This window comes from Ursus americanus, chromosome 26, assembly GCF_024610735.1.
Source record: "Ursus americanus isolate L20-20 chromosome 26, mUrsAme1.1.p, whole genome shotgun sequence".
Taxonomy (NCBI): Eukaryota; Metazoa; Chordata; class Mammalia; order Carnivora; family Ursidae; genus Ursus; species Ursus americanus.
Window position 1 is genome coordinate 10762829 of NC_142152.1, and position 21978 is coordinate 10784806.

The following is a 21978-nucleotide window of genomic DNA, read 5'->3' on the forward strand; positions in this document are numbered from 1 at the left end:
TTTTTTTCCATTCTTTTCCAACTGGAGGCTTAATCGCATATACTTAATGATTTAAGATTGTAGAGTTGCCTTTTGCCATATGTTGTTGAGAAGATAAACTTGCAAGCAGCTAAAGCAAAGAAAATACTACATGATATTCCTTATATGTGGAATCTTAAAAAAAAAAGTCAACTCATAGAAACAGTGGGTAGAAAAGTGGTCAGGGATGGAGGGTAGAGGGAATAGAAGTTGGTAAAAGGGTACAAACTTTCAGCTGTAAGTTGGGTAAGGTCACATGATGGCTAAACTTGATAACACTGTATTAAATCATTAAAATTTGGTAAGAATGTTGAATTTAAATGCTCCCACCAAAAAAGAGAACAATATGTGAAGTGATTGGATGTGTTGATTAACTGGGTAATGGGACTCTTTCCATAAAGTATATGTGTATTAAATCACCGTGATCTACACTTTAACTATCTTCCAGTTTTGTCAGTTATACCTCAGTAAACCTATGAAAAGAGCAAAACAATGTGAAAACTATTTTTAGTGCTTCTAGGTTATGAATAGTTACATTTGACTGCCTTAAAGAAACCTAGCTTTTTTCTCGTTTAACATCTTTATACTTGGGTATTTGCTCATATGTTTCTTTTTGATACTTGTCTCACATATGGTGGCACTCAGTAAATATTTTTCAATTATTGATGAATCAGATAAGCCTATTCTTTTAAAAATGTAATTTTGCTTTTTCTTTCTACTATTTAAAATAAATTTAACTTTAAGAATAGTGGCAATTCATTTAGTAGAATTATAATGGAAAGAGAAATACAGATTTAAAACTCATACTTTCTTTTTCTTTTTTTTTTTAACTTATGCTTTCATGAGAGGAAGTCATTTGAGTGAAACACATTTTAATTTTGCTTGATCTTGGGGTGGGTGTCTTTGGAAGGAGAATGTCATAAAAACCATAATAGAGCTACGTGAGTTCAGATAAAAAAACCACATTCTTTTTTAAAAATTGTATTTAAATTCGGTTAATTAATATGTGTTGTTGGTTTCAGAGGTAGAGTCAGTGATTCATCAATCTTATATAACACCCAGTGCTCGTTACATCACATGCCCTTCTTGATGTCCATCACCCAGTTAACCCCATCCCCCTAAACCCGCTCCCTTCTAGCAACCCTCAGTTTGTTTCCTATGATTAAGAGTCTGCTATGGTTTGTCTCCCTCTCCGATTTCGTCTCATTGTGTTTTTTCTCTCTCTTCCCCTATGATCCTCTGTTTTATTTCTTAAATTCCCCATGTGAGTGAGGTCATATGATAATTGTCTTTATCTGATTGACTTATTTCGCTTAGTATAATACCATCTAGTTCTATCCACATTGTTGCAAATGACAAGATTTCATTTTTTTTTGGCTGAGTAGTATTCCATTATACACACCCACCCGCACACACATAGGTACCACATCTTCTTTATCCATTCTTCTGTCAGTGGACATCTGGACTTTTTTCCATAGTGTGGCTATTATGGACATTGCTGCTATGAACATTGGGGTACAGGTGCCCCTTTGGATCACTACGTTTGTATCTTTTGGGTAAATACCTAGTAGTGCAATTGTTGGATCGTAGGGTAGTTCTATTTTTAACTTTTTAAAAAAACATTTCATGTATTTATTTGAGAGGGAGATAGCATGAGTTGGGGGGAGGGTCACAGGGACAAGCCAGACTCCCCACTGAGTGTGGGGCCCAACATGGGGCTTGATACGAGGACCATGAGATCATGACCTGAGCCAAAGTCAGATGCTTAGCTGACTGAGCCACCCAGGTGCCCCTCTATTTTTAACTTATTGAGGGACTTCCGTACTGTTTTCCAGAGTGGCTGCACCAGTTTACGTTCCCACCAACAGTGTAAGAGGGTTCCCCTTTCTTCACGTCTTTGCCAACATCTGTTGTTTCTTGTGTTGTTAATTTTGGCCGTTCTGACTGGTGAGGTGATCTCTCATTGTGGTTTTGATTTGTATTTCCCTGACGATGAGTGATGTTGAGTGTCTTTTCATGTGTTTCTTAGCCATCTGAATGTGTTCTTTGGAAAACTGTCTATTCATGTCTTCTGCCCATTTTTTAACTGGATTGTTTTTTTTGTGTGTTGAGTTTGATAAATTCCTTATGTATTTAGATACTAACCCTTTAGTTGATATGTCATTTGCAAATATCTTCTCCCAGTCTGAAGGTTACCTCTTAGTTTGAAGCTTTTTATCTAAATCCCTTTAGTTTATTTTTCCTTTTGTTTCCCTTGCCTCAGGAATTTAGGAAACAAAACAGATGTACTTGGAGAGGGGTGGGGCAAGAGAGGGAAACAAACCAGGAAACAGACTCTTAAGAATCCAGAACAAATGGGATTGCTGGAGGGGAGGTCGGTGGGGGATGGGGTAATGGGGTGGTGGGGTGATGGGCCTTAAGGAGGGCACTTGTGATGAGCACTGGGTGTTGTATGTAAGTGATGAATCACTGAATTCTACACCTGAAGCTGATATTACACTGAATATTAACAAACTGGAATTTAAATAAAAATTTGAAAAACAAAAAAATAGTTAAAAATTAAAAAAAAAGAAAAAAAGAATTCCGGGCATCATTGTGTGATCAGTGTTCTTCCAGGGTCTTTCCTGGGCCCCTCTGTCTGGCGCTGTTATATCGCTGACCACAGTTAACTGTAGCCATCTACTTTGCTTCCCCTACGAAGGTGGTTCAGGCAAGACCTGTGTTGTTGTTTTTTTTTTTTTTTTTTTTTTGTATTTATCAGATTGGCCCTCAGATGAGGATGGTTGTGTTAAACTTACTTTTCCCTTTCTGGCACATGGGTCTGGGCAGAGTCCTACTCTTACTTTTATGCACTTGTTTAATTTGTGTTTCTTTCTTTCTATACCCATGCCCTCCTTCCATTTCCCTTTCTCCTTAGGCCACTATTGTAATGTGCTTAATGTGTATCTTTTTGCTTTGTATGTTCTTGCAAAATACATATTCTATTTATATGCTCACATATTTTTAAGTTGTGTAAATTGATGTTCTATGTTATTCTGCTTCTTAAATTTTTTTTTTTTAAAGATTTTATTTATTTATTTGACAGAGATAGAGACAGCCAGTGAGAGAGGGAACACAAGCAGGGGGAGTGGGAGAGGAAGAAGCAGGCTCATAGCGGAAGAGCCTGATGTGGGGCTCGATCCCAGATCGCCGGGATCACGCCCTGAGCCAAAGGCAGATGCTTAACCGTTGTGCCACCCAGGCGCCCCTGCTTCTTAAATTTTTGAGCACATATGTTTAAAATGCCCCACTGTTCCCACGTGTGAACGTCTAATTTATGTCTCACTGCTGCATGTACTCTGTGGGGTGTGACCACTACATGTCCCTTCTCCATTCCAGAAGCCTTTTATAGCTCTATCAGCTTTTAACACAACAGGTTATTAATAAATCTTTGCAGAATGAATGAATGAATGAATCAATCAATCAATCAATGTGGGAGTGAGTTCCGATGGTGCTTAGTGGGGGAAAAAGTCCAAGAGGAAGGGACAGCAAGAGTGAACACCTTGGGAGTGCAGTCAGTGTCTGGGGAAATCTGTAGTTGGCATTTGTGTGACTCCTGTACGTGCAGGGAGTGGTGGGAAGGCTGAGGAAGCAAGAGGTTTATTTATTTATTTTTGGGGGGGAGGGGCAGAGGGAGAGGGCGAGAAAATCCCAAGCCAACTCTGCACTGAGTGCAGAGCCCTCCACTGGGCTTGATCTCACAACCCTGAGATGACCTGAGCCAAACCAAGAGTCAGATGCTCAACCGACTGAGCCACCCAGGCGCCCCTGAAGAAGTAAACTTTGGAGGAGTGTCTACTGAAGCATAGATTTTTGTTTTTTCAGATTAATGTGTGGAAAACAGAGCTGAATCATGCCTTGCCCTCACCGCTGCATCAAATCGAAGCCTGGCTCCAGGAGATAGAGGAGCTTATAGACGAAGATTTGCCAGCTTCCCAGGATTACTGCGAAGCCATGGCTCTCATACAAGAGAAGATGACTTTAATCAAGGTTGGAAAATAAAAAACATGGAAAAATCTGTGCTTCGTTAGGGACTGTTCTTGAGGAAGACTTTGTCCTAGGGAGAAGGGGAGGAAATATAATGGGTATTTGAGGATGGTTTGGAATGATTACCTTGGGGATTTTTGGGAGCCCAAGATACCTTCACTTTCTTCGTGGGCATTGTGCGAGTTCAAGGTGGAAACACAAGGTAGAGTCTAGTAAGTTCTAAAGCAATTGTGAAGCCTGACCAAAAAGGAGGGAGGAGACTGGTTTAAAATGTGAGAGATTGGGTTCTCAGTAAAATGGCATGAAGGAATTTGATATGTGACATTTATAGCACGTGAACCCACAAAGGAATGGAAAAGAAATCGGAAAACTTTAAAAGACTTTGATAATGCTTTTACCAAAGAAACTACGGTCTGCCTCTCTGTAAAATGTTCCAGTTTAAAGCACTTATGATGAAAATACTCATTCGCAAAGTTTTAGTTAAAAAAAAAAAAAGTAAGGGCTTTCTGATTTTTTTTGGAAAAAGATGCAGTGCAAATGAAATTAACAAACCCCCAGTTCCAATGTTTGGCAAGAAGTCTGGTTCATGTCATGCTAAATTTCTTTTCAGAATCTGATGGATAAATGTGATTGTCATTGGAGTACTCTTCTGGCATTTGAAAATAGAGACGAACAACATTTGCCCCTGGTACCACCTAAGAAATTGGAGGAAATGAAAGGACGGTTTGTAACACTACCACTCATACCATTCATGTTTGAGCACTAACATGAGGCCACAGGGACCAGAAAATGATAGCTTTTTAGATAATTTCTGCCCGGTGTTCTTGAAATCTTGATTAACAGTACCTTCACATTTTACGTAATAGTAACATTATATCATGCTAACCATACTTCCTCTCTCATTGGTGGGCAAAGTTTGGATGTGGAGTCGGAAACTGAGCTCCGTGTCTTGAGTTTTGATGAAGTTACTGTCTTTCTGAGCGTGTATCGTCATTTGTAAATACAGGATGATGATAGGATACTGGGTGTAATGGGTATCTGAAAGCACTTTGTAAATTCTAAAATACTATAGAGAGATTATTTGATGGTAGTCCATAGCATCTCCTCTTTTCTCATCATTTATAAGTAACTTACTAGAATAATAAAGGGGTGTTAGCCTTAATAATGAAAGCTGTTTTAATACATAGATGTTGAAATTATAATTGGATTCAGTTATACAAAAGCTTGTAAATTTAGTATTTTGGAGATTAACATTTATTTTTATTGTAGGATTTTTTTCAATAGGGGAATCATTTCTTCAGAAAATGTTCTATTAGATGATTTCATCTCAGAAATGGTTGTTTTATGTTTAGCCACAATGTTCGTTTTCTTTTTTTTTCTTTAAAAAAAGAAGATTTGGGGCACCTAACTGGCCTAGTTGGTAGAGCACGTGACTCCTGATCTCAGGGTCGCGAGTTCAAGCCCCACAGTGGGCATAATAGAGCTTACTTTAAAAAAAAGAAGGGTTGAGGATACATCTGAGTTCCATGTGTTTAAAATAAAAAGCCAAAGGCTCAATATTTTTAGAAATGCCAAATAGATTATCTTGCATTCGGGCAATAATATTAAGTTAAATTCTAAAACCTGCAATATTTTCCAGAATCAACAACATTTTGGGGAAAAAATTCATTCCACGTCTAGAATTTCATTACTATAAGTGCTCAGTTCTTGGTTTGCTAGATGAAGTGAAATTAAAGTTGGATGTTTGGAACATCAAATATGGGAACAAAGAATCTGTGGAATTGTTGCTGGAAGACTGGCATGTAAGCTCTTTTATTTTGTGTCTTAGACAAGTATTCTCCATGTCTGGGAGCTGGGTTTGCATTTTTCCTTGGCACAATTTCCCTTCACCTTTTCAGGTTTTGAGATGAGTTTTCTTGGTAGCTTTCATTAGCTGAAAATTGCCTGGAGAACAGAATCCCAGGTAGTCAAATAACAGACACTGGGTGGAGGAAGAAAAAGGAAACAGTATTATTTACCTCACCAGGGGGCAGTCACTTAGCCAGGCTAATTAACATAATAGAAAATGTTTCAACGTTATTTCCATTAACAATTCCAACTTTCACTTGTTTAATATTTTTTCCCACTCAGATTCAGGGTTTTATTCAAAAATTAATTTTTTCTTAGAACATTTTATCTTAGCCTTTCAAGTTATAAGAGTGGGAAAGACAGTACATTTTGTCTTGAGGCTTTTTTTGGAGAGGGGGTTTATTAGCTCTTGCAATTTATAGGGAAAAAACCGTTGCAATGATTTAAATATAAGCATGTTAATTTGTAAATTAAAACAAAAGCAGCCCAGAAACATCATTCTACAGTTAGGACGTACCGTTCTTTCTGTTTCCCTCTCTTTGGAATGAGAGACCGAAAAGAAAAAGCCAAGATTATAAATTTTAGTGCAAAAATTGAAAAACATGATGAAGAGAGGTTTATCTACAATGAATGATTTAAACACTGTACATTCCCCAATAGGAGGCATCATTCTAAATTAGACTAGGTTTCAATATCTTTCTTTCTTTTTCTTTGATTTTTCATTTTTCCATTTAAGTATACCATTGATGCCTATTCAATGTACAATAAATAGGAGTTTTTAATTAACTCTGTATTTTTCCATAGCAGAATTTGCTTGCATAGGACAGGCGATTTGACTAATGGGAGTTTCTCAAATGTTTTTGTGTGATGGATGGTGTCTATTTGTAACATACTCTAATGTCTAATAAAAAATTATTCAATATTAATAAAATGTGTGAAATTAGAGAAACTGATGTAAATTGTTCAACATTAATAAATATGTGAAATAAGAGATTTTCAAAGTTCTATACTTAACTTGCCTTTTCCCACAGGAGGAAAACCGTTGTAGTACTATGTCACTGCAGTGAGAGAAACTTGTCAGGTCTCATGCCTGCATTGTCTTCATACCTGTATAATTCATACTGTCTCCTAGGTCTTAACTGTCTTTCTTCATGACCTGTCCTTCTTTTCTACCCAAATATACAGTATTGAGGCCTTAAAGAAATTTTCATGCCTAAGTGCTTCATCAATATTTATGTCTCTATCTGGATATCTTGGCACATTTTTAATAGTGAAAACTGTCAGTATATTTTTTTTCCTTTTCCCCCCAGAAATTTATTGAAGAAAAAGAGTTCCTAGCTCAACTTGAAGCTTCCTTTCAGAAATGTGAAGAAATCCATAAGAGTTTAGGTAAAGCTGTACAACATTTTATCTGTTTCACTTACTTTATACCTTAATGTTTTAGGAATTGGTTTTGCATGTGTATTTTCTTTGGACAATTCTTGCGTTCACTTTTAATATTGTCAGAGTGTGTATTTATTTTACCACTGTCAATTAATATGCAAATATTTTTCTTAACAGTAATTTTTTATTAATAATAAACTGTTTTCTGAGATTACTTTCTTGTTTTGTTAAAATTATAGCTGGAGAATATCAGGATATTAGCAAAGAATATACCATGGTGGAATATAATATTTGTATGTATAGAAAAAAAATATATAATGTGAAATCCACTCTACAAAAAGTTCTGACATGTTGGGCTACTTATGTGGAAAAACTTCGCTTACTCAAGGCTTGTTTTGAGGAGACAAAGAAGGAACAGATTAAAGAGGTATTTTCAGTCTAATGGTACCTCCTCAATTTTACTTTCTTTTTTTTTCATTTTGTTTGGAGATCCTCATTTTCAATCCAAAAGTAGAGGCCAGCGAACAGTAGGCACAGCTCTTGGAAAAATTCTTCAAGGTATTGGAAAGAGTTTAGTTTCTTTCTAATATAATTGCCGAAAGGAAGTTTTCTCCTCATTATAGGTTTTACACACACACACACACACACACACACACGCACACACACACACAGAGGGTAGCTTTTGAAAGATATATTGCTAAGTTCTCTTTGGAAAGAAAATGAAAGACTTGGAGTATTTCATAGCTTATACTTCTAAAATAAATTGATGTTTAAAAAAGTTTTATTTTTCCACTTGGATGAAAATTTCCCTGAGTTTCTAGAGGAAGAAAATATCTTAGACGTATGTAGAGAGGTATGGAAGAAATTTCAATGTAATTTATTATTGTTTTCATTTGCTAGTCGTGTAATGATCTGTTTTATGATTATTCTCTAAGATAGTTTTTCTTTCTTTCATTTGTTTTCTTATGTTGCAAGTGGATATAGACAGCCTCTCAGATTAAATATTTCCCAAATAGAAACTAAAGTTACTCAGCTGAAAATGAGCTGTTTTTGTGAAAGTAAAATTTGTGATAAGTGTAGGAATGCAAAAAGAATATTTGAGGGGTTAGTGAGTCATTCTTCTTGTCATCTGAGGTGATACTAGAAATGCAAATCTTTGGCTTTCAACACTTCTGTGTTTAAAGATCTTTTTTTTTTTAATTTTTAATTTAAATTGTAGTTGGTTAATATGTAATATTAATTTCAGTTGTATAGTACAGTGATTCAACACTTTCATATAGCATCCAGTGCTCATCAGGACAAGTTCACTCCCTAATCTCCATCCCCTATTTCACCCATCCCCCGCTCACCTCCCCTCTGGTAACCATCAGTTTGTTCTCTACAGTTAAGAGTCTGTTTCTTGGTTTCTCTCTCTCTTTGTCTCTTAGCTCATTTGTTTTGTTTCTTAAATTCCACATATGAGTGAAATCATATGGTGTTTGTCTTTCTCTGACTGACTTATCTTGCTTAGCATGATGCTCTCTACCTCCATCCACTAAAGACCTTTTACGAAAATTCACGTAACTGAGAAAAATAACACATTAAGCCTTGCGATTCCCAAACTCTGTGCTGAGGTGCCGTGAGCTGCCAAAGAGGACTTTCAAGATAACTTAAATTGTGAGGGAGACACAGTGACATCAGTCTGTTGGACACCATGCAGCAAGTAACTACCAAGTGGTTTGGACTGGCTGACTTGAAAATAAGACCTGTAAGAGGAATCTTCTGGTTTAGGGAATCCATGAAAAAATTACTGAGACATTTAGGGCACCATGAACTGATAAATGTTTGAGAACCTTTGCTCCAAGTTCATTAACCACTTAGAAAGATAGGTCGTCAGAGGCTTCCTGAAAGTTCAGGACCAGGAATGATGCCAGACAACCTGTGCCTGACAATTAGTGATGAGGAATGAAGAGCTAGTCCAACAGGGAAGGAAAGGCTCAGAGTCTCTACAAGAATCTCACACTCGCTTTTGCTTAGAATCAACCTTAGTAAAGATCTGTTATAGGTAATGGAAAGACAAGTGTTACATCATTAAAATGTGTGGCTTCTATGGTGCGTAGGTCCCCTTCGAGACACTGTCCCAGTGGAATGTGGAACATACTACTTTAAATGAAGTAGGGAATTTCCTAATTCAAGTCAGTACTGATGAAGTTGGATCATCTGTTTCTAAAGAACTGAGAAGGCTGAATAAAAGATGGAGAAAATTTATTACAAAAACTCAACTTGTAAGTTTTTTCATTTTGTTTTTGTTTTTTGGTAACAGCATCGTTGAGATATCATTTCCATGCCACACAGTTCACTCACTTAAAGGGTGTAAGTCGGTGATGTTTAGTATATTCCAAGTTGTGCAGCCATCACCGTCCTGAATTTTAGAACATTTTTGTCACCTCCTGAAGAAACTCTGTACCCATTAGCTGTCACTCCTCACTTTCTCCCAGCCTCCCCAGCAGCCACTAGTCTACTTTATGTCTCTGTAGATTTACCTGTTCTGGATATTTCACACAGATGGGATCGTATAATATCTGGTCTTCTTTTTCTCGCCTTTTTAAACTTAGCATCATGTTTGCAGGGTTCGTCTGTTGTAGCAAGTATCAGTACTTACTTCCTTTTTCTGGCAAATCATGGTCTGTTGTATGGATACTCAGCATTTCATTTATTCATTGATCAATTGATGCACATTGGCTTCTTTCCACCTTTTTGACTATTATGAATAATGTTGCTGTGGACATTTATGTACAAGTTTTTGTGTGGACATGTAATATATAGCTCTGTAGTTGAAATTCATTTACTATTAAGAACAACGTAAGCGTTTTTACCTACTGATTCCAAGTTCCTTGAGAACATACGCTGAGCTTTATATAGCTTTGTAGTTATATATATATAAGCACGGTGCCTTATAAAAGCAGACCTTTAATAAATTTTGAAATTAAATGATTAAATTATTCTGTTTCTTATTCTTAATAATATGAGACTGAGGTGTTTTTTGGGAAATTCTCATACTTTACAACATTGTTATTATGTGATAAATCCCAGAAATATATTGAATATATTATGTCCAGTTATTGTTGGTAATAATATATCTTCACATAAAAAATATGGGCTTTAAATTTCATGACATTTTTTATAGGAGATGAACCTGCCACTTATAAAAAAACAGGATCAGCCCAATTTTGACAATTATGAAAATATTCAGCTATCTAAAGAAGGAAAACCAACTGTTGATTTTTCAACAGCTATGTCAGTAGAACTTCCTGAAAATCATAATCAGAATATAAAGGTAAAATAGTCATATTTTATGTATTTCACTTGTATAGAGAATTAACGTGGCTATTTAAAAAAAATTTTTTTTAAGTAGGCTCCACGCCCAGTGTGGAGCCCAATGCAGGGCTTGACCTCGTGACCCTCAGCAAGACCTGTGCCAAAGTCAGGAGTTGGATGCTTAGCTGACTGAGCCACCCAGGCGCCCCAACTTGGCTATTTTTCTTTTGATAAAACCAGATTGTTGAAACAGTGGTAAATGTGATTATTGGATAACATTTAAAATATGGTCGTTTTCCACTAGACTGCTTAAATGGATCCCTTCATGAAGGAGCTTTCAGTGTTCTAGTCTGTGTCTCTCACTCGCCAAGGAGTTCCACAGACACGCGGAAGCAGCCATGACTTCTGAGCTGTGGAAATGGGGTTGATATTTTCTTCAGATGATTTCTGACTTGTGCTCAGGAATTACCCAGCTTTGGTGTAGCCCCTGGCCTGGGTCTTGCTTCCTTTGTGTACGATGGGGGACAATATAATCTTTATTTCTTGTTTTGTCGGATAATTTGGAGAATGACTTTAGATTATAGATAAGACTATGGAAAAGGAACAAAAAAAAAAATCATACACATGTAAAATATAATACCTGTGATTTGGGAAATGTGCCTCCTTCCAATAATAGTGGATCCAACTTCACTTAAAGTAACTTTTCACCGGCTTTGGCCAGTTGCCATGATGGAGTGCCAGTATTTCCCACCATAAGGAGACCTGCTCAGAGAATCTTGAAAGATCTGAAAACGTACAGTATGCTTTTAGAATATAAGAATGCAGAATACTATATTCCTCTGATACATTTACGATATGGTCTGATTAACAACAACTTTAAGAATGTATCTATTGTGTAAGGTGTAAAGCTACAGCATGACAACCTGTAGGATACTGAGAGATGATTAATGGGGAAAAGGCTTAATCGTGTTGAAACTGGATTCTGAATCTCTTCTTGGTGACGTTGCACAACTGCTGTTGCTCAGAGTTGTATTGAGTTAAATTGTATATGAGTTTTAGAAAGGTCTATAGAGTCATTACCCTAATTTTCTAACCTTTAATCTTTTTATCTGTAAAGTGGAGATGATAGTAACTAAATGATAGGAATGATCCTCTCATTAAGAAAATATATGTGAACATGGGATGCCTGGGTGGCTCAGCCTGTCAAGCATCTGCGTTGGGCTTGGGTCATGATCCCAGGGTCGTGGGATTGAGCCCTGTGTCGGTCTCCCTGCGCAGTGGGGAGTCTACTTCTCCCTCTGCGTCTGCCCCTCTCCATGCTTGTGCTCTCTCTCTCTCTTGCTCTCTCAAATAAATAAACAAAATCTTAAAAAAAAAAAAAAGAAAATATATGTGAACAGATTTTTTACTTTTTAAAGTGATAAATACGATCATAAAGTGCTATCATCATTGTCCAAAAACTAGGTTTTAAGTTACTGAAATATGTTGCATTAGCCATCTTCAGGGGGGAAAAAAAGATAACTTTTTTTTTAACTGCAAATTATTTTATAATGTAAATGTTGCCATCATCTTAATGAGAATTTTGAATGTTATAGGCCGGGGAAGAACATGAGAAAGAAAATGAATTCACAGGGCAACTTCAAATGGCTGAAGAGGTTGAAAACCTCATTGGACAAATGGAAATCTGGGAGGCAGAGACCGAATCCCTTTTGGAGCTTCTGAGACCTGAAGAGGGTGTAGATGCCTCAATGGAAGAAGCTTTGCAGGTATGAGCGTGAAAGTACCAGAAGGATGGATTTCATGGTTGTGGACTTATGTATTAAGAGGAATACAAGGTTTTAAAGTAAATAGTAACGGGGCGCCTGGGTGGCTCAGTTCATTGAGCGTCTGACTCTTGATTTCGGCGCACGTCATGATCGCAGGGGCCTGGGATGGAGCCCTGCATCAGGCTCCGAGCTCGGTGGAGAGTCTGCTTGAGAGTCTTTCTCCCTCTTCCCCCACCCGCCTCTGCCCCCCACCCCCGCTCACTCTATTTCTAAATAAATAAATAAATAAATAAAATCTTTAAAAAATATAAATAGTAATAGGACTACTGTTTGAATTTTCTTTGTTCAGAGTTTTAAAAATTGCATGGATTGTCATCCCTGGATCATTTGCTGAGATTTTGCTTGAAGACAGAGGATAGATTAGGACACCACTAATAATACCTTATGAGTCTCAATTCTTGAACTACCTTTCCCAGCTACACAATGGAGATTAAAATAGTCTCTTGTTTCCAAGGTCAATGAGGAGATGAGTTAGGATATGTCAGATAGGTCAGTGCAGTGTGAGTATAAGAGATTATAGGATCTATGCTTTGAAAGCTCACCCACTGATTAAACCATTTTCCCTTCCTTCCTTGATGGAGGGAGGGTGACAGATGTTGTTAAAAACCTTTCTGTCTTTATTCTCTGGCAGGTCAACTCATTGAAAAGCAATGAGGCAAGAGTGTGTTTTAATATCATTCAGTTCTCCTGGGAAAGAAGTTACAGTTGAGGTTTTTACTGAGTTCCAGCTCAGCTATAAAACTTACGGAGCATGTCACAAATTATAACAAGATGGAAAGTTCCTGGAATAAAGGAGTATTTATGTAATTCTTTTAAATCCACCTTTCTGAAAGGTGTATATATAGCATTTTGTGTTTTCATGATTTATAAGAATGGTATTTTTTTATTGCTTTGAAAGTATTATATAAATTTACCTGTGCCATCTGTCAGTGCTTTTATTTTTATTTTTATTTATTTGCTATATCTGGAATTTCTTTTAGTGAAAGAAATGAATGAGGAATGAGAAATTCAGTATTTTAAAGCCTTTTATAAACAATAAAAATACAGACATGCTGGGATATACTTATGTTAACAAGGAATGAAGTAGTTCTTTATTAGAGCAAGATATATGGTGAAGTAAGAAATGCAAATTGCTGAGCAGTACAGGTGATGTGAGTTCAGCGGCTCATCATTTACATATAACATCCAGTGCTCATCACAAGTGCCCTTCTTAATACCCATCACCCATCTAGCCCATCCCCCACATACCTTCCTCCGTCAACCCTCAGTTTGTTCTCTATAGTTAAGAGTCTCTTATAATTTGTTTCCCCCCCTCTCTCTTTTGGCCCCCTCCCAAATGTTCATCCATTTTGTTTCTTAAATTCCAAAAATGAATGACATCATGTGGTATTTGTCTTTCTCTGATTGACTCATTGTGCTTAGCCTAATATACGGTAGCTCCATCCATGTTGTTGCAAAGGGCAAGATTTCATTCTTTTTGATGGCCGAGTAGTATTCCATTGTATATATATATGCCACATCTTCTTTATCTATTCATCAGTTGGTAGGCATTTGGATTCTTTCCATAGTTTGGCTATTGTTGATAATGCTACTATAAACATTGGGGTGCATGTACCCCTTCGAATGTGTATTTTTGTATCCTTTGGGTGAATACCTAGTTGTACAATTGGTAGATCATAGGGTAGTTCTATTTTTGGCTTTTCGAGGAACCTCCATACTGTTTTCTAGAGTGGCTGCACCAGTTTGCATTCCCACCAACAGTGTAAGACGGTTCCCCTTTCTTCACATTCTTGCCAACACCTGTTGTCTCTTGTGTTAATTCTAGCCATACTGACCGTTGTGAGGTGGTATTTCATCATAGTTTTGATTTGTATTTCCTTGATGATGAGTGATGTTGAGCATAAAACATTTGCTTTTTATACTTTCTGCTTTTATAGCCATAGAAAAATGTGTGTAAGGATATACATACAGATAACTAATTCTGTGTTGATCCTGCATTATGCCCCACTCTTAGCACATTTCCTGTTGCCTAGTAGATGCAAACCAAGTATTTTTAAAGTGAGTATGTGAATGATTGACTTGAATGACAACTAAGGGAGGAATGGGGAAGAAAAGAGGCTTTTTCTTTACATTCTGTACCTTTCCATTCCTGAGTTTTTTATGTGAGCTTTTGTTACTTTTATAATTAAAAAGAAAAAAATTGAAATTATAATTGAATGTGCTCAGCGTATAACAGTTAAATAATGCACAAAAGTATAAAGAAGAAAATAAAAATCACCATGATTCCACTGCTCTAAGATAAATACAATCAGCATTTTCTTAGTTGATATTAAACAATGTAATTTCTATATTCTCATACTCACACCACCCTTGCACTGTAATTAAATTTTTTTTTGCTGATTTGATAACTGAAAAGCAGTACCTTGTTATTATTTTAATTTGTACTTATTTAATTACATGTAAGGTTGAGCTATCTTTTATGTATTAATCAACCATTTGTTTCTGTGAATTATCTGTTCCTGTGTTTTCTGAATTTTGGGGGGGATCTTGGTACTTCTCTTATTGAATTTATAAGCTCTTTTCATTTGTGTGGCACATATTTTTACCAAGTCGTTGACTTTTAAATTGTTTATTTTATTTTACATAGGAAATTTTTATGTTTATGTTCCTACTCTTACCCCTAAAAAGGTTGCTTCACACCCAGAGGAAGTAGATCGGTTTTCATGGTTAATTTCTTCTGTTTCGTGGTTTCCTATTTTATATGTAATTTTCTGATCCATCTGAAATTTATTTTTAGTATGTTGTAGAAAGCATGGTTTTAAAAAGATTTATTTTCCAATAGTCATTTTCTCCAGTAGCATTTATTGAGTTTCCTTCCGACTGATTTGACTTACAACAACTTCATTTTAAGGTTTATTACTATTCTCTCAACTTATTTTCTGTCTGTTGGCATTGTATTGCTTCCAGGCTTTAGTTTATGAACGTGCTTACTGTATAAAGAATAATCTATAAAAGACTTTGTTTCTCAGAATCGGTACTAATATAAAGTTTCAAAATGAATGTTTAAAATAACATTTTTGGAGTAAAGATTTACCTCATTTTGGATGAATAATTAACTTTTTCTGATGTCGTGATGAGATTAAGTCTAATGTTTAACATATAATCGGATTATTTACTGTGGTCTCACTTTGTTTTAACAGCATCTTATTGCCAAAGGCTCTATGTATGAAGAGCTTGTGTCTAGAACTGAAGATACCTTACAAATGGATGTACAGAATATTTCAAGCCGGGAGTCACTTCAACGTGTTCTCACGGTTGGGCTTCAGACAAAGATTCAAGAAGCCAAAGAGAAAGTTCAGGTCTCTCTTTAATATTTCCTTTTTAGTGAATTTAGTCTTTAAAAGTGAGTAGCCAGTGGCAGAATGGGGACGAGAGGTAAGGATTGCCCTGGAGGTTGGAAATGTTCTATAAAATATTACTTTTGCATTTTATATCTGTATTTTAAATAATTTAGAGCATATTAGAAAATATCAATATAATAAATAGGATATTCTTATATCTAGTGGGAAAATAAGAGTTATTACTTAAAGAATGTATTTATTCATTTATGACTTGAACAGCTGGGCCAGGTATTGAGAATTTTTTGTCTTTGCAGATCAATATGATAAAATTAGTTGCAGTGTTAAAAAACTCAGCTGATGATTCACCAAACCTGGATGTCAGGCTGAAGGTGGAAGAGTCACAGAAGGAGCTTGACTCCTACATGACAAGGGCTGAGCAATTACTTGGACAAAAAGAGAGCCCGAGTGGACTAATTTCAAAATATAAGGTGGGACGCTTTCAACCATCAAATGTGGGCTATTTATTATCAGCTATCTGTCTCATTTGAAATCAACATATTTTCATCACTGTAGTTACAAAGTTATTGTAACTTGAAAAAATTTCCCCGTTTTATACATTGTTCCCAGAAACTATTAGACATCAACATGAAGAATATTTTCAATTTAAATTTGATCATGGACCTGCTGAGTGGACCTAGTGGTAGAGTGTCAAGAGCACAGCTGATTCTACGATACTGAACACGAATTTAATTTCTCTTGCTTTTTATTTTTTTATTATTTATTTATTTATTTATTTATTTATTTATTTATTTATTTAAAGATTTTATTTATTTATTTGACAGAGTTAGAAACAGCCAGCGAGGGAGGGAACACAAGCAGGGTGAGTGGGAGAGGAAGAAGCAGGCTCATAGTGGAGGAGCCTGATGTGGGGCTCGATCCCATAACGTCGGGATCACGCCCTGAGCCGAAGGCAGACGCTTAAACACTGTGCCACCCAGGCGCCCCTTCTCTTGCTTTTTAAATCAGTGAAATGGGCATAATAATTTCAGCTACCAAATTTGTTGTGAGACTTTTATGAAAATAAGGCAAAGGCACTTGGAATAGGTAAAATTCTGTGAATGTAAAATAACACTTTTATTAACGTGCTCTGATAAAAGTCCTATGTGGACCTAATGCTTCCAGTGATGTTCTGAATGGAGACAGTTTCAGGTTGCTTGTTCCTGGTTTGATAGGCGGCTGGAGATGTGTGCAAACCAGAGAGTCACTATTAACTAACACATGGGAGGTGCTTGGGGGGATATGAAGTACAAGTAAGACCAGGTCTCTACCACCGGACACACTGGAGAGGTTGAGTGATATGTGTCCTTTCATTCATTCATTTATTTGACGTTTCACACACTTGCTGAACATTTAAAATGAGTTAGGCATCTGGGGGGACCGCCCCCACTCTTTTGAGGAGAAGGAGCCTCTTCAGTCTCATTGTGGCCTCCTTCACGTTTCTGGACCTCAGTCCTTGTTTGGCTTTCTGGATTGTGAGCCAGACTGGGCCCTGTTATCAGCCATCTCAACACTGCTTTTCCCATGACCTCAAAGCCCTCCCTGCCTGGCCTGTGCTGTTTGCAGGGTGCTGGTCACCACCTTTGACCCGTTTCCTCTATGGATTTTTGCCACTTTTATTCCCGGGTTGCTGAGAGTTGCTCAAGTGACCTTAAAGAGTCAGTGGTTCTCATAAATAGTCACGAGGCTGGTTGTCAGGACGCTGATGTGGTCCGCTCAGGAGAGACAGCAGGCAGAGAAAAAATGGAGGCTCCAGGTCCCTCTGTACCAGCCTGACGTGCCAGCCTGACACCATTTTCCTCTTCCTGACCATCTGCTTTTTGGAATCTGAGTCAGGGTTTCCCCCCACCCCCCTTTATCTCTGGCATTTAGCGAAGTAGATTCATTTTTACAACAGAAGCACAATCCCTGCCCTGTAGGTCTTGCCCTGAGGCTCCTGGCACTCCAGGGATGCACGAGTAGTAGGAGCCCCCCGCCAGCATACAGGCTTAGAGTGTCTCCCCAGGTCCTAAGTCTAGCAACCCTCACAGAGGCTGTGGGGGAGGGCCCTGGGGCTCAGCAGCCTTCCTTTTCTGCGGTAGGCCCATGACAAGTGTCATGAGGGCGTGAACGAATTCCCACCCAGCTTAATTGCCTTATTCCCTAGAACTACTTTTGTCTTCGGTCTCCTGTAGGTTTTCTGCCTCTTTCACAAGCCCCAGACTATTCTTTGTTCTGTCATTTGCTAATTAACTAAACTAGGTTTCTGCCAGGTAATTGCCGGGTAAATACTCCTGGCAGGTAAGCGTGAGATAAGGGGCAGACACATCTCTACTATCTGGGGCAGGACTGCCAGTATGGTTGGCCCCAGGCAAAACTTTGAAGTGGACAATAGGTAATGTTGACTTGTTGCAGCATAAAAATGCTTATGCACAAGATGAAATAGTTGCCTATTAACCCTATAAATTGTCTTATTGCAACACTAATCTCTAATAACATGCTAGCATATTCTTCGTATTGTATTGTTAATGAAGTATGGTCTTCCACTCACTAGTACTTAAGAAAGTTAGAGGAAACAGTACCAGTGTATTACCCTGCACAATAATCCTTTTAATTATTTATCAGGGGGTAACGAAACTCATTTTGCATATCCTAAGGAAGTCTTTGGTTCTCAAATGTCTATCTACATTTGAATAATAAATATCTTGCAATTCTTTTTGAAATAATTCAAGAGATACAAAAGGGATGTCAACCTTATTTTGCAAAAGTCTCCCCTAAATCGTCATACTCTTCAAAAGTCTTTTCCTCCTCATGCCTGTTAAAGACCTACCAGAATTGGCTTTGAGGACTTGGCCGTAGAATGAGGCTTTCATGTTCTCATTTGCACTCTCTTTTTTAGGAAGCGCTAATAATTCTTAATTCTAAAAGTCTGGTCAAGTATCTGAAAGCTGTTGAAGAACTGAAAAATACTGTATCTGAGGATGTAAAGCTGTCTTTGGAAGACAAGAGTAGAGGTGTTTGTGCCAAGTGGGAGGTAAGAACCATGTGTCTGGGGTCCCGCTGATAGAGCTGACCCGGGCCCGTCTGTGCTCAGTCACTGTTGGCAGCCCCCCTGTGTGCTTGGTGTCACAGCGAGGCCGATCCTGCCGTTCCCAGGGCCCAGCTGGCTTCTGTGTTCAGCCAATGACAGCACGGTTTAGAGAGTAGAGGGTGACTGGAGGGGGAGAAGGGAGAGTTCAAAGTCCCTCTCTTGGGCAGTGTCTGTGGTGGCTGTGTCTCCGCCTGGCTGCGGGTTACAGGGTTCGGTCTTCTGATGACTCTTCTCTCTGGGCTCCTCTGAAGCCTCCAGCTGGGCGGGAGTAGCAATCTGGTAGCCGGGCTCACCTCCAGATGGCCTTCCGGTCCCCTCTCTGTCTTCTCCGCTCTTTCATCTCTTGCCTAATCAGTTCCCTGCATTTAATTCACTCTGAGTTAAGTACTTCGTGTTTCCTGGGTCCCGAGTTGGGTCCTGACTGAGACAACGTATCAACACATACACACGCATACAGAGTTTCCTAATGAAATAGGCATGGGTTTTGGTGGCAGACAGACCTAGATTCAGCAGCTATGACCCTGGGTAAGTCGTTTCACTTCTAGGAACTTCACTGATAAAATGCGGATAACCCCAACCTCTTGGCAGGATTATTGCAAGGATTTCTCTAAAGCCCCTGCCACAGAGATTGTGTTCAAGAAAGAGTGGTTAGTCCTGTTTCCACAATGTTTCCCATCTGTCCTTTATCCTAACTTCAGAATCCCATCCCAGAGACACGGTACAGTTCCGCGATTTCTCCTTAGGCTCGGCTATGCGTTTTGTATGTGTGTTCTCTCAGTCTGCAACTGGCTTTGTTTTCTTAACGGTGTCTTTCACAGCTAACACATATTTTTAGTTGTTAGAAAGAAAAAGAAAATACATTTCTGGGTCTGGTATGTTTTATAAACATCCTCCCCAAAGACACAAGGACGAACCAGAATGCCATTTATTTATTTATTTATTTAAAACCTTTTTTAATTTTTTAAATTTTATTTATTTATTTATTTTTAAAGATTTTATTTATTTATTTGACAGAGAGGCAGCAAGAGAGGGAACACAAGCAGGGGGAGTGGGAGAGGGAGAAGCAGGCTTCCCACTGAGCAGGGAGCCTGATGTGGGACTTGATCCCAGATCGCTGGGATCATGAGCTGAAGGCAGACGCTTAACGACTGAGCTTTTTGGTGCCCCCAGGATGCCATTTAAACTCCCTTTCTATCCTTTGTTACTACAAATATTTTTATTGGTTTTTTTTTATTGGTGTTTTTATGAAAATCTTTTCAATGTATTCTTTTCCCATAGTTACTGTGTGCCTCTGTGGGTTTCTTTTCTTTTTTTTGCAGTCTCTTCATCATGAGATGTCTTTATATATTCAACAACTGAAAATAGACATTGAAAAAGAGAAACTCAGTGACACTATTTCAAAACTCGAAAAACAAATAAATAAAGAAAAGAAGCTAATTCGTAGAGGGAGGACCAAGGGTCTCATCAAGGAACATGAGGTAAACCACCTGTTTCCATGTAAGTGCTGTCATTATTTTGGAATTTATCCTACATGGTCGTGTGTGTCCAGAGCCTTGGGTTAAACCTGCTCTGCAAATCACTTCAGCCCTCCCGTCCATCCCCTGGGGACCGTCGCTTCTGGTGTTTGAGCTCTAACTACAGCCTGTGCTGCTTGCTTTTTAGAAGTGAGAAGAATTCAGCATCAAGTTATATTTCATGACTTTCCTTACTATGTCTCAGTGGCCCCTGTCCTTGAGACTCTGGTTACAAATGTGTCACCTGTGGCTAATGTACCCATGGTTGATTTTGAGGGGACGTGGTGTCCTTAGAACTGCTGCTTTTGGAAAAGATAGCAAATTGGGGGCAAACCTCATGACCTCTTTCTGGCCCCCATCCTATATGATCGCGTCTATTTATTTGACAATACTGACCCCTCTTCTTTCCTTTAAACTTTCTACTGCTGTGGCTCTCCCAATGTCAATCTCTCTTGCTTTTCCTTATTATTTTTTGAGGATAGGAGGAGCTTCTTTTTAGTGTCCTTCAGAAATTTCTCTCTCTCCAAGTAATCTCTACATCCAATGTAGGGCTCAAACTCACACCCCCAGGATCAAGAGTTGCATACTCTCTCAACTGAGCCATCCAGGCGCCCCACAAATTTGTCTTGTTTTTGGTGTGTAATCTTAATGTTTGAGTTTTGAGAGTCTCCATTTTTGGCTGGTTTCATGCTTGCTCTAGGGGATTTTATGCCCTCTGCGTTTTTGTGGGTTTTTCTAAAGATTTTATTTATTTATTTGAGAGAGAGTGTGTGTGTACACACGAGGGGTGGGGAGGGGCAGAGGGAGAGGGACAAGCAAACTCCCCACTGAGCAGGAAGCCCAACCAGGGGCTCGATCCCAGGACCCTGAGATCATAACCTGAGCTGAAGGCAGACGCTTAACCGACTGAGCCACCCAGGTCCCCCCTCTGCGGTTGTAATGATAAAACCCTCTCTGTAACGATAGTGCCTAAATCTCTATGTGCAGCTGAGTCCTTTCGTCTGAGCTCCAGGTTCTGTTTCTGAGTAGTAGATGTCACCAGTGTTCTTCAGAGACCTCCTATTTGGCGTGTCCAAAACCAGCCAATAACACCTCCTCTCAAACTTTGCTTCCTCTTGTGTCTGTTGGTCATGAAGGGCAGTGTCGCCTGCGAGCTGTCCTCCTCCTTGTCCCCTTTCCTTCCCGCTCAGCCATGTTGGAATCGGGTGCCAGGGCCCCTCGGTTCCTCTTCAGAACCCCTGCTGCTTTTCCTGCCTTCCCACCAGTGTTGCCATTGCCCTCAGCCTGGGTTATTCTCCCCATGTGATGATGGCCACATCATCTTCCACACCCATCACCGCAGAGACCCCTCTGAGCCACAAATCCCATGTCACTGGCTCACCCTTCCTCCCACAACATCTCCAAGCTCCTTAGAAGGCCATGCAGGCAGTCTGGCCACAGGACACGCTTTCAGCATTCCTTCTCCTGTGCCATGCCCTCCCTCCAGCACACTAGACTGCTGTTCTGCAAGAACAGCTGGAGCCTTTTTCCTCTTGACTGTTCCTTCTGGTAGGAAGGACCTCTCTCTGCTTTTACTTGGAGGACTCGTCCTTGTTCTT

General features: G+C 38.7%; 1 protein-coding gene across 4 annotated transcripts in view; it reads left to right on the plus strand.

Annotated features, from left to right (window-relative positions):
* Positions 1–21978, plus strand: part of SYNE2 (spectrin repeat containing nuclear envelope protein 2) — a 307352-nt gene that overhangs the window by 93677 nt on the left and 191697 nt on the right. For all 4 annotated transcript variants that reach the window (XM_045810585.2, XM_045810589.2, XM_045810586.2 and 1 more), the window contains 12 exons: positions 3883–4047; positions 4655–4767; positions 5684–5846; positions 7203–7281; positions 7515–7702; positions 9375–9539; positions 10442–10591; positions 12168–12338; positions 15599–15757; positions 16054–16227; positions 18675–18809; positions 20186–20344. In XM_045810585.2, the coding sequence (XP_045666541.2) occupies positions 3883–4047; positions 4655–4767; positions 5684–5846; positions 7203–7281; positions 7515–7702; positions 9375–9539; positions 10442–10591; positions 12168–12338; positions 15599–15757; positions 16054–16227; positions 18675–18809; positions 20186–20344 (1821 nt within the window). The remainder of the gene's footprint in view (positions 1–3882; positions 4048–4654; positions 4768–5683; positions 5847–7202; positions 7282–7514; positions 7703–9374; positions 9540–10441; positions 10592–12167; positions 12339–15598; positions 15758–16053; positions 16228–18674; positions 18810–20185; positions 20345–21978) is intronic.